Source organism: Calidris pugnax, unplaced genomic scaffold, assembly GCF_001431845.1.
Source record: "Calidris pugnax isolate Ruff unplaced genomic scaffold, ASM143184v1 scaffold111, whole genome shotgun sequence".
Classification (NCBI taxonomy): Eukaryota; Metazoa; Chordata; class Aves; order Charadriiformes; family Scolopacidae; genus Calidris; species Calidris pugnax.
Genome location: NW_015090872.1, coordinates 4,105,070 through 4,116,943, shown reverse-complemented (window position 1 = coordinate 4,116,943; position 11,874 = coordinate 4,105,070). Strand labels below are relative to the sequence as shown.

General features: G+C 39.4%; 2 protein-coding genes across 4 annotated transcripts in view; one reads left to right on the top strand and one right to left on the bottom strand.

Moving 5' to 3' along the window:
- HLTF (helicase-like transcription factor) overlaps window positions 1-1,909 on the bottom strand; it is a 34,955-nt gene extending 33,046 nt beyond the window's left edge. Inside the window, exons 1-3 of one of the 3 annotated variants that reach the window (XM_014945804.1) lie at window positions 1,780-1,909; window positions 1,545-1,701; window positions 517-681 (exon numbers count right to left, since the gene is read on the bottom strand). The gene's annotated coding sequence lies outside the window, so the exon portion shown is untranslated. Of the gene's footprint in view, window positions 1-516; window positions 682-1,544; window positions 1,754-1,779 lie in introns of those variants that run through there. The other 2 variants (XM_014945805.1, XM_014945803.1) reach the window with 2 other exon arrangements.
- HPS3 (Hermansky-Pudlak syndrome 3) overlaps window positions 1-11,874 on the top strand; it is a 16,011-nt gene that overhangs the window by 147 nt on the left and 3,990 nt on the right. The window contains exons 2-14 of the mRNA XM_014945779.1: window positions 482-1,034; window positions 1,749-1,935; window positions 2,085-2,170; window positions 3,215-3,407; window positions 3,677-3,758; window positions 5,032-5,186; window positions 6,630-6,738; window positions 6,949-7,130; window positions 7,472-7,649; window positions 8,278-8,508; window positions 9,648-9,833; window positions 10,765-10,953; window positions 11,439-11,546. Of these exons, the coding sequence (XP_014801265.1) occupies window positions 482-1,034; window positions 1,749-1,935; window positions 2,085-2,170; window positions 3,215-3,407; window positions 3,677-3,758; window positions 5,032-5,186; window positions 6,630-6,738; window positions 6,949-7,130; window positions 7,472-7,649; window positions 8,278-8,508; window positions 9,648-9,833; window positions 10,765-10,953; window positions 11,439-11,546 (2,439 nt within the window). The remainder of the gene's footprint in view (window positions 1-481; window positions 1,035-1,748; window positions 1,936-2,084; window positions 2,171-3,214; window positions 3,408-3,676; window positions 3,759-5,031; window positions 5,187-6,629; window positions 6,739-6,948; window positions 7,131-7,471; window positions 7,650-8,277; window positions 8,509-9,647; window positions 9,834-10,764; window positions 10,954-11,438; window positions 11,547-11,874) is intronic.

Sequence of the window (11,874 nt, the reverse complement as noted above, 5' to 3'; positions counted from 1 at the left end):
CGCGTTCGGGCCTGTCCCGGGCCGCGGTGGGGCCGGCGCTGGGAGCCGTGCGGGCGCTGGAGGTGGCCGGGCCGGTGCGGGGTGCCCGGGACGTTGGCTTTGCCGCCGTCCCGCGGGGCGGTGGGAGCCTGAGGTCCTGTCCTCCCGGTGTGCGGGGCGGGCGGCCGTTCCAGCCGGCCCCGCCGTTCCTGACGGGTCCGTGACTTCCCCCGGGCTTCAGAAAAGAAAACATTTTCTCGTTAATGGGCATTGGTGGGGGAGAAACCCTGTCTGCGGTCCCAGCTCCTGCAGTGGATTCTATTAGGAGTTAGGTTTGACCTAAATCTACAAGTCCTTTTTTTTAGTGGTATATGGAGTGTGTTCCACCCAGCAAATAAACTTGCACCTTGGATTTAGTTAGAGAAAAATGGGTGAAAAGTGGGTTTGGAAACTTCTCTAAAAGTCGAGAATTTAGGATGTTCTTTGTCATGTACTATAACAGGTAAAGAGCTCAAGAACTGTATCATTTAGTCTTACCAGTACTGCTGCTTTCTTTGAAGGAGACTATCTGGTGACAATTGAAGAGAAGAGCAAAGCCACTTTCCTAAGAGCGTATGTGAACTGGCGATGCATGTCTGCAGGGAGTTCTCGTGTTTGCGTTCGGATGGTTGGTCACAAGATGGAAGAGTCATACAGCGAAACCTTAAAAGAACAGATGTCGATTGTGGAAATGCCACTTTCAGATCCTCCCCTCTGCATTTCATGTTGTCCTGTAAGTGGAGACCTTCTTGTGGGCTGCAAAAATAAACTTGTCGTGTTCTGTTTGAAGTATCTGGTCATAAACCAGAATTTGACTGTGCTAGACTTTGAACGCTCCTTAATTTTGCACATTGATAACCTCATTCCTGCTGAAGTTGCCTTTTGTGCCAGACATATAGCTGTAACAACGGAGCTGGATGTTCTGATCCTGAAACTGGAACTGGTCCAGCAAAGTGCAGACAGGACAGAGCAGTGTGCACAGAGCATTAGCACACTAGAAAAGCCTGTGGATGGAGGTAAGTACAGAAATTAAACTTTTTTTATTATTATCATTTCCAAGAATCTGCAAGCTGATTCCTATTAAAGTAGGCTCAGACCAGTTCATTGCCCTTCAGGAAATATTTCCAGATCATCTTAGAACTGTCAGCATGGGAAGTTGTACCACCTGCAGTTAGAGGTAGCACTTAAAACAAATACGCCATCATTCTGCAGACCCTTTCAGGATAGTGCAGCCTCTACAGACAGAGGGTTAGGTTCCTGTTCTGGGGTGCCACCATGGGCCAGATCAAAGTGGTAGTAGTTCAGTGTGCTGTGTTCAGAAAAATTATTCCATCTAAGGGACCGGTGGGAGTCGAAATGGAAGAAACATCTCACGAACCTTGAAATGGACTGTGCATACTGGCTTACACAGCTAAGGATGCTTCCAACAAATTTTTTTGACCTTTTTTTGATGGCCAGCGATTTGCAGCACAGATTACCTTGGACCTGCTTTATGAACACTTTACTTGTTCTTTCAGAAATCTTACCTCTCAGGTATTCAGGCTGTTGAGGCTTAAATGAAGGATTGTTCTCATCTTCTGGCCTAGCTGTTTTCAGAACCTCATGGTTTGAGGAAGCCAACACTATATGGGTAGCTGTGGTTGGAGTATTTGATTGATACTGTGTCATATAATTTTCTTACTGCTAAATGGAATGGAATGGACAATTAATATAGCATTTTCATTGTTAAGGTGTAAAAGATGAAGGCCCTTCAACACTTACTTCGCAGCTTGAATTAGATGAGTTTATCATATGCCAGAAGCCAGTGGAGCTGCTTGGGGAAGAAAGTAAGCTTTGTGAGGTACCCGTCACACTGGAATCCACAGAGTTACCTACAGAAGACACAAAGCGCTTCCAAGTGCGGTATCTGCTTTTCAGGTATTACAAAGGCATTTTCCTCTTCATGGGTTAATTTAGTTTCCATGTTGTTAAAAGAAAAATCCTGATATTTTGACTTCTGGGGTTTTTATAAGCTCATCATTTCTCACTGAGATCCCATGTTGTTCTTCTGGCATTTTTTTCTCTAGACGTTTTACACCGGACCAGTCGCCTTTTGGTTTTTGTGAAGACACAAAGCTGCACTCTCTTCAACTGCTTCCTGTGTTCCGGACAGGTACATGGCTGTGTGTGGGTGTGTTAGGGCCTGGGTCATGGGAGACCTGGGAAAGGAAGGGGCTTCTTTGTATATTGTGTTTTGTATGTTGTTTCTGGTATGACTTTTTTTTTAAATTAAGATCTTGCCTTCCTTTTCATTGATTTAAACTGAGCATCTGTTAACAAAAAAAAAAGTCTTTTAAGTTTCTCCAAGTTCTGCATAAACCTTGAACTAAAATATCAGTTCACCACACCAAAAGAGGAAGACTAAATCAGCTTTTATCAGTTCTTTGCTGATTTATGTTACCTCACAAAACAGTTACTCTTTACATTGCGTTCATAAAATTATCCTCAGATACTAGGCTGCATCTCTCTGTTCCAGCCAACACTGGAAATCTTAATAATCATTAAGATACAGGTTACCTTTCTGCCAGGCTTTACCTGCTCACCCCCTCTGTGGTTGTTGTCTGCCTGCTAAGTAGCAAAGCCTCATTTAAGTTGCAGCTGACTCAAGAGAATGAGCTACTTGTTTTTTAACTCCAGCTACCTTATGTTGTCTTGTGATCTACAGCCTTTGACAAGAGGGTCTGTAGAAATGGAACACAGCCTTTACATGCCCAAGTGGCTTTAGAGGTAAATTCTGCAATTCCCAGCCTTTTTTTCACTTTAGTAAGGACCTGTATTTTGGTGCACTGCAGCTCTGGATGAGTGTTCATCCCAGCTCATGAGTAGTTGTCTAAGATCGGGCTGCTCATTCAATCCATAGATGCTTAGTTGTGATGAATCTGCAAGGGCTCTCGGATGCTGTTACAAGTATAGAATTTCTTCACACGGTGGTATATCTGCAGTTTTGTTAAAAATGTCTCCAGATGCCAGATAACATGCCATACAAATCTTTGGCCTGTACTCTGATCTTCATATGGTTCTTTTCACTAGCTACTAACAAAACCAGTCTGCGGCCAGGGTGGGTTTGTTAATATCTTTGAGGCATCAGGGTTGCAAAGGAATTGCCAGGTTTTGATTTATGAGGTGTATAAAATGCTTTTCTTATTGTTACATCTAGGAAGTCCTGTGGCGGCCCATGAGGAAACTGAGAATGAGAACGAACTACTGAGTCTCTTTTGCTTTTTCTCTTTACCTCACGTTGGATATCTCTACTCTGTTGGGAAGTTGGTAGAACTGATTTCTACTTACCAATATTCAGAGAAGTCGGAGCAGGCAGTTCTCACTCCACAGTTCCTGCATGTCATTACAAGGTGCGTTTATGATTTTTGCTGATAGTATTATTACATTTCTCTATGCTGCTGCCTTTTTTGTTTTTTTTTTTCCTTCCCTCTGATATGTCCTCATAGCCTCCTGGAACTCTCTGGGTAGGCTCATGTGATAAAGCAGCATGTCCTCCTGCCTAGGCCTCAAGACCCGTTTCTAGGAAGGAAAAAGATCCATTCTTTGTGGTCTTGGCTACTTGATTTTTGCAAGTGTTCATTTTTTTACTTCACTGTTGTGGTTTCTTCTTTCCCTCTAGTGAGAAACTGCAGTGTTTCACAGTGCGGTGCAGTGCAGCAGCAGCTCGTGATGAGGATCCATATATTGATACAACTGTGAAGGTGTGCCTTTTGTTATCTAGCTAGAAGAATGGGGTAATAGCATGGCACTTAGTTTCCTTACGTTTTCTTCTGAAATCCTGTTAGTTTCTATTGGAGGAAACAATAAAATAACATTCAAAATTAGTATTTTACTTCTGTCTATGGCATATTGTGTTTTCATGGTCTCAATGAAGCAATCTAGTATTACCATTTAAGATTCTAGACCATTAGTGGAAAACGTTCTCAAAAACATCAAAAAGCTATAAAATCACTTACACTTTTAACTAAATTGCATGCTTTCCTGTATAAATCTGAATGAAGGGTACAGAGTTTTCCCTATTGCAGCTATGATGTTCCTCTCCCTCGGGTGTCCTTGAGAAACCAGTTTTTATAAGAGGAGTGTAGGCACTCAAGTCTGCTACCAGATACTTGGTGTGTGTTTTTTAGGAGGAGGGCTTTTGATCCTTGGAGGTCTAGACTTTTCCTCTTCCTTAAATTGCTTATTAGTAAAAATCTATTGAATTGTAAGGATTAGGATATACGTTAATAAAAATACCAGGAAAGACAGACTGAAGTGAATTTTAAGTTAGCATTTAAGGATTTCTTTTGGGCATGTAAACAGCAGATAAAGAAACCATGGGACAGTAGAAGTAGTATAAAATTTTCAAGAGCTGAACACATGCTCTGCTCTCCGTAGAGGTATTACAAACGCACGACGTGATCTGTCCTGTCCCTTCTCCAGTCTTAGCTTTCTGTGTTTTCACTATGGGTTACATCCAGTCCATCACAGTTCCTCCAGGAGGCAACAGGTTGCCTTCTGCCTCAGCAGGAAGTTTGAGGATATTGCATATTGAACATATCAGGGATGTAATATTGGGAATGTTAGTCAAGCAAATACAATACTTCTATTTATAAGCAACTTAAATCAAGACTTTTATAACCATGTCAGGCAATGTTTTACAACTTGGCCAAGTTCAAACTATTTGGGATTAAGTTTTCAATATTAGGCATCTCCCTCAGGCTCAGTTATTTTGAAACACAGCTAACTGTGTAGTTGCTTTAAAGAATGAAATGATTTTTTTTTTTTTTTTAACCCTTTGTTAAATGATTCATGTCATAGTTTTCCAAGTATTTTTATTCTTGTTTAAGTGAAGCACTCAAAGTTAGGAAAGCCAGTGAACGTTTTTAGTGTCAGGTCATTGGATAAAGGTTACCTTTTTTCTTATATATATTTTTTTAATTTAAAGACTGTACATACTAACTGAAATTGCAAAAAAATCACTTTCCTTTGTAGGCTTGTCCACCTGTCACACTGGATGTCTGCACATTAAGAATGCAGCTTTTTATAGGACCAAGAGCTATCTGCCATTTCAAAAACCATATAATTCTTTTGACTAAGGCAGACACAGAAGATATCACTGAAAGAAGGAAGCCTACAAGAAGGATGCTGTAAGGATTTGTGTCTTTTGGGGAGGTGGTATTTATATCTCTGTGTACAGTGCTGAATTTGTGGGTGTTGGAGTTACAGAGAGGTTCCTCTGTGGAAAACCTGTTTGAAAGTAATTCCCTAGTTAGTGCATAAGAACAGAAATCGAGCTTTTTCTCTTTTTCTTTTTCTTTCTTTTTTTTTTCCCCCCAATTCTGCTGTATTAACTGACATATGACACTACTGAAATGAAGGTAGGGTCACAAATACTTGAAATTAACAAAGTACATTACTCAAGATTGTAAAAAACTTAACTTTCATAAGTAATGTTAAAATAACATTACTAAGAACATACCTGTTACTGAGAAGAAAAAATGTTTATCTTCAGAAACAAAAATATGTGGGAGTATTGAAGCTACAGGCCAACAAAGTGTGTTGTAGCACAAAATGAGAATGTCTTACATTTGGCTAAGGGTTCTTTCCAAGAAAAGTTATGAATATCAATATAGTAACCCATGACAAAAGAAGGATCAGACTTTGACCCAAAATACTCTTGTACATGTATGTAGCCAGAGGCATTTGTGACTTTTTACATATTTCCATGAGAACTGCTATTCCCATTCTTTTTTGAGGGCTTTTCATAAGACAGCTAAACAGCTATTCTAAAACAGCTATTCAGAAATCACGTTTATCAAAGTCAGTTCAAGTTCATTAACAAAAGTGGGACAGTTATAGTTGATTGAATAGTTATTTGAACCAGTATTTCTTAAAGTCTAGAACAGACATTATTCAGGAGAATATGAGGACAAGCCCATCAAGGGGAATGGTATTTCAAAATACTGAAGTTTTCTGTGTATGAAGCACAGTTTCTTCTGCTAGTTGTGTTGTTTCAAAGATTATTGTTGGCTTTTGAGGAAGATAAGCTTTTTGCCTTCTGAAAGAACAGAAGTTCAATACATACTAGTCTATATATACCATAATTTGAAAATAAAGATGTAAATAACCAAAATCCAAAATAACAGAAGAGTTTGTGTTTTCCTAAAGTGTTTTGACCTTAGGGCATTACATTACATATAACAATGTGTTAGAGTAAAAGCATTCAAATATTTTTTTATGCCATACCTTGGCAAACACTTTAATAGAGCTGTAGGGGCAAACATGCAGTAAGTCCTTACAGAAAGTAGGTAAACATCTTAGCTAATTTGCATTACTTCAGATAAGCATCTGATACTACCTGGTGTTGAGTCTAGGAGAAGATGTAGTGGATAGTTTTGATTCTGTTCCTGGTGTATGAAGATACTTATCCCCATTTTGTTATTAGCCATTATGACTTAAATTCACAACTTAACTCTCAAGCATTTACTAGCCTGCAAACATACTTATTTATGCATTTAAATTATCAAGTGAGTGGGGTTTTCTAGCTGCATAGTGGACACTGACAACTCAACTCTTCTCTTTCTCTCTAGTTCCAGAAAGGCTGACAGCATCAAATCCAGAACAAATTCTGAGTCAGAGCCTGGTTGGAATTTATATATTATAAACACTGTTTCAACCATTCAGCTTTACAGAGAAATGGTATTGCCCAACTCCTGCTTTTATTATTTGGTGTCTAAAAATAAGTACTGTTAGTTAATCTCTGATGCATGCCCTTGCTATATAGAACGTAATGTATTTCTCATGAATAGCCCATAATTCTGTTTCGAATGGGTGCTGCCCTCGTTAGAATTGTTCCTGTATATTCTTAATTTTTGCCAGCAACCTAAGAGTATCCTGTGTCTGTTCTAGGTAGATTACAGTAGAACTTACGAAAACGTAAAAACTGAGAGTTGCATCCATCTTCTAAGTGAGGCTCACTTACTGGTCAGAGCAGCTATAATGTACCCTAGTTTCCTGAAATCAGATGAGAAAGAAGAACTTCTAACAGCATTCAGAGAAAGTTGTGCCTTCTTAGGAGACTGCTACAGCAGGTATGCTTTAGATGTCAAAGTGATATAGGTGAGCTTTTGTTTCCAGTAATGTAACCTTAAGATGAAATTCCATCATTCTTTGCTGTTTTACGTTTGTATTGCATGTATAATATAAATCTTTATGTCCTATGAAAACAGCTTAATCTAGTCATCTCTGCAGTATCTGGTTGTCTTCATCGTCATTGACCGTACAACATCACACTGAACGTTAGCTATGTATTTACAGATACTGATGTCTGCAACATTTTTGATGCGTTATTTTAGCTCTTAAAAATAGTGATGGCAAAAGTGTTGCCCTTAGTTGTTTTGTTCTTAGTTTCCTTCCTCTCTGTTGCCTTCAGGTTTGACACAAAGGATTACCACCTTGCTTTGCCGTACTACAGAATGTCAGGTTTATCCATGACTGAAGTTTTAAAGAGACTAGTTTCAGAAGGTGATGAAATACAGACATATGAGAGAGGACTCGTATTTTACTTAACTCACTCTCTTAATGAAGACTTAAATGAAGAACTAAGTAAGGTAGAAACAAGGGGGTTTTTCTTAATCTATTGATTTAGTTTTTATTTTAAGAACTGTGTATCAAGTTTTAATTAAATTGCCTTCGAAAATGCTGAGCTGCTTATTAGTTTTGCAGTTGCTCTTTTTCACATGTTTTTTATTTTCCCATTTTTCTTGACAAAATAGCAAGCAGCACCTGTGATTTTTCAAGCAGCATATTATGGGCTGGGCCATCATGATGCATGTTGCTAATGTTGTAGTTGCCAGTTGCAGACAGAGACAGGTGCTTCTGTTTTAGGAAAGCTCTGCCTCAAATTTCTTTCATCTCCCATTTCTGTAACAAAACAAACTTTTTCTTTGAATATTGCCGGATTATACAGGTTGGTAAAACCAATTCACTGTGTTGGTGGATGTTCTTCTAGCACCTCAGAACATGGGTTGAATCACTGCTGGTTAGAGTTCCTTCACTTTTACCAGGAGGGAGGAAAGAGGCAGGAAAGGCACTGTGATTTGATAGCTAAGCTGTACCTGTCTGTGTTATAAAAAATAAACAAAGCAAACTCCCCCTAAACCCACAATACTTTCATATGCCATAGAAGACTGTATATCTGGAAAGGTCTAAACTGTCAAATGGCTTTTATTTTGATAGGAATCAGCAAATAAAGTTCTCCAAATATTCTGTGCTGCTGACCCTGGGCAGCTGCCACACATCCTCTGCAGCCCCTGCATGACAAACGCATGTCCTTTGACAGCTGTGAAGTATCTTCAGAAAGTAGAAAAGATGATGCCATCAGTGGTCCTGACACTTACTAAGGCTTTCATGGCTCTGAAAATGGGAGACCTGACGATGTATGAACATGAGATGGACTCCTATAAGGAGGTAAAGTGTGCTGAAAGCATCAACTATTCATGCTTTGCAAAGCCCAAGTCAGTAGGTTTGGCTTGTAGTTGTATCTTACAGTAAAATAGATTTTCAGTCACTCCCCTTGCCCCTGATGTGCGGTACGGGCTCCATGAGTGTCAGCAATGACAGCAGTCTCCAGGGCTGGCACATGCTGAGTCTGTACTGTTTGCTCTGCAGGGAGGGTAGTCTTAGCTTGGCAAAGCTTTACCAAATAAGCAAAAGTTTTGAAGCTGTTAATTCTTGATAAATTAAATGCTCTTTACTGGGGTGTAATAAGCTCTGCAGAACCAGTACTCTTCAGCAGTATGGCAGGGTTGTATAGCAGCATTTTTAGATCCCTCCACCTGTAATTAATATGTGATATGCCCATGAAAACACTATCTGTGTGCTAGCAGCCCTTATAAAATTGCTCTTGGAGTGGAATGTCTAAAGTTTCTGTATACAATTTCCCATCGTTCTTATGTGGAACCAAAGCACTTAACCCCTATTAAGATCAGATCAGAACCTACTTCAGTGCTATCAAAGCAGGAATCCCCTCACATCAATGAGGGGAAAAATGTTAGTGAAGCAGTCTCTGCCATGGATGTTTACATGTGGTTTTTAGTCTGAGACCAGTCTGTAAATTACTTATTGTTAAGGTTGATGAGGACTATTGAATATTCAAAGATGATAGAGCTTGAAGTACAGACTCTGCCTGAGTGTGAGATATTGGAGGTCTAAAAACTTTTAAAATAAACAGCCGTTGCAAAGGCAGATACTATGCTTCGGTTGGAGAAGTCCTGGAGAGCTTTCAAAGTTAGCAATTTTTGAATTGCAAGGTGGGAGCTGTGGAGAGCTGCTTCAATGATATTCAGCACCATCTACTTTCTAACTCCAGCTTTCAACAGCGTGTTCCTGGCAGTGTTCAGGCAAATGGCCTGTTGCTGCTCTGGCACATGGGTCGGAGCGCGGTCTCTGGAGAGCTGGTCTGTAAATTGTAGAAAGGGTTTATTTCCTTGCCCTGACTTTCCTTCATTTCATCTTTCTAAACTTCACTGCTTGAGGAAATACTGAGTTTGCTGTGTTGAATCATATGTGGATTGAATTCTTTCCCTGATTTCTGACTGTCTTTGTAGACTGTACTGGCTTGTGGCTTCATTGGGCAACCAAAACTCTTGAGACAGCGTAAGGAAGGAATTGTTATTCCAACGGAGTTTGCTGTTTACCTGAAGGAGATGCAGCCTGGTTTACTGGTGGCTGCCACCGTGGCTTTACATGAGAACAGTAAAATTGAACTGGAAGAAGCAGATACCTTTTTCAAGGTTGGCCTGTGATCATTTCTTGCCTCTGTTTTTCTCATAGTGATGTTGTTACGGCTAAGCAAAGCAGCCTCGGTTGCTCCTTCACTCACATGTCAGCCTTTCTTCAGAAAGAGGGAGATGAGGGTTGGATATATTCCAGTCACAGTAGATGACTACAGAGTCAGAATCTGGACCTTCTGGAAAGAAATATTTGTTAAATCAAGCAAAAAAAAAAATATTAAAAAGTGCATTAAATTCTTTGGTTTTGACCCTGTCATTTGAGTGGAGAAGGCCTCGATCGCAAAGATCTTTCAATGGCTTCCTAGTAATTGAGCTTCCTGAGACTACTGAAATTTAACAGAACTTAAATAAATCACTTCCTTAAGCTCCTGTTGCAGACGTCATTAGGATTGAAACATACTTCTGTTCTGTGAGAGACCTGTATCAGAAATACCAACTCATGAAACTCAAATTAGAACATGTAAAGGCAGTTGGACACCAAGTAAAAGACTTTTTTGCTGGGACACCATCTCCCTTGTGGGTCCTACTGTTATACCCAGCTGATCTACATAGCATCTCTTACCGTGGCCTTTAGATTCTTCTTTTGAAGACAGCTGCTTGGCTATTGGCATATATGAAGTCCTCCAGATTAGCAGTCTGTAAATGCTTGCTGACAGTGCTGTTGTTTCTGGCAGCAGAGTAAATCTTGAAGAAGAAATCAATCAGTCACTTGGAACTTACTGCCTTAAAATCATTCCACAAACTTTTTACTTTGCCTAGCGCTGTATTATGTAGAATCACATCTATTAGAAATACAGGAAGACAAAAAAGGAGGCAAAATTCTGCTTCTAGTAAAAGTGAAGAACTGTGCCTCCTGTGTCTTCTGACTTCTGCTACTAACAGTTACCATTGTCTGTGCTAACTTGCTGTCCTCTAACGGTCTTGTCCTTAGATGTTGTGTAGTAACAGTGAAAACACTGTTCCTCAGCTCTTGGTGGATTTCTGGGAAGCTCTCCTTGTAGTGTGCTCTCAGGAAGAAATACTTCAGGAGCTTTTATTGAGGCTTACTTCTCAGTATGTTTGGAGAATATCAACGCAGGAACTTCCTGAGACCAAACCATTGAAAACAACAGAGGATCTGGTAAGTACCACTCAAAGGAAGTTTTGTGACTGAATTGTCCCTCCAAAATCTATCCAAATATTATCTGTAGTATTTTAATTCTGGACAGTTTATCTCTATTGATGGCTCTGGGGAGTCCTACTCTTTGGGGACAATTGGAAATACACTTCCAACAAGAATTTCAGCTCTGGACAGAAATAGGGGCTAAAATGAAACAATGAGAATTTGTCTGGTGGAGCGTTTGCAATTTTTCAAAGCTGACTAAATGAGAAAAATGTGTGAATGATGAATTTCAAATCATTCTGAATGGAAAATCTGAAATACAGAATTAAATAGAAGTTTTCAGTTTATTTGTTACTGAATTGTGTGAACCAGAAGAAAGAGTAGCTGCTATTCTAAATGGTGCTGTTTGAAAGCAGAAGTTTCTTTACTTATGGTGGGTTTCACATGGAACTGCCACTAACAGAAAAACTTCTTATATTGCAACTTGATTCTTTCTTGTATAGATAAACTCCTGTAGTCATTTTGGGTTGATTTTCCCCTGGGTGACTTCCATAATGTCATTGAGCTCTCCATCTGATAAAGGTTACCATGAAGATATCTCAAAACTACAGGTATGGAACCCTTAAATCTTACTCTTTACAGCTTAGATCCATTCTGCAAATGCTGATGTATGTATGAACAATTTTCTCTTGCAGATTCCACTCCTCTTTCTCCCCCAAGTTTTCTAAGTTGAACTAAAAGGCCAATTGAAATGATGGAATTAAAAAATACTGACAAGATATGTCAATAACAATATTTCCATTTGCAGTCCACTCTAAACTTTCTTTCTCAGTTTTCAATATTACTTATTACAAGAAATATTATTTCAAATTTATTCTGATAAGTGAAGGCTTCTGTTCTAAGGTTAAAATGGTTAGCTTTTTTTTTTTTTTTTTTTTT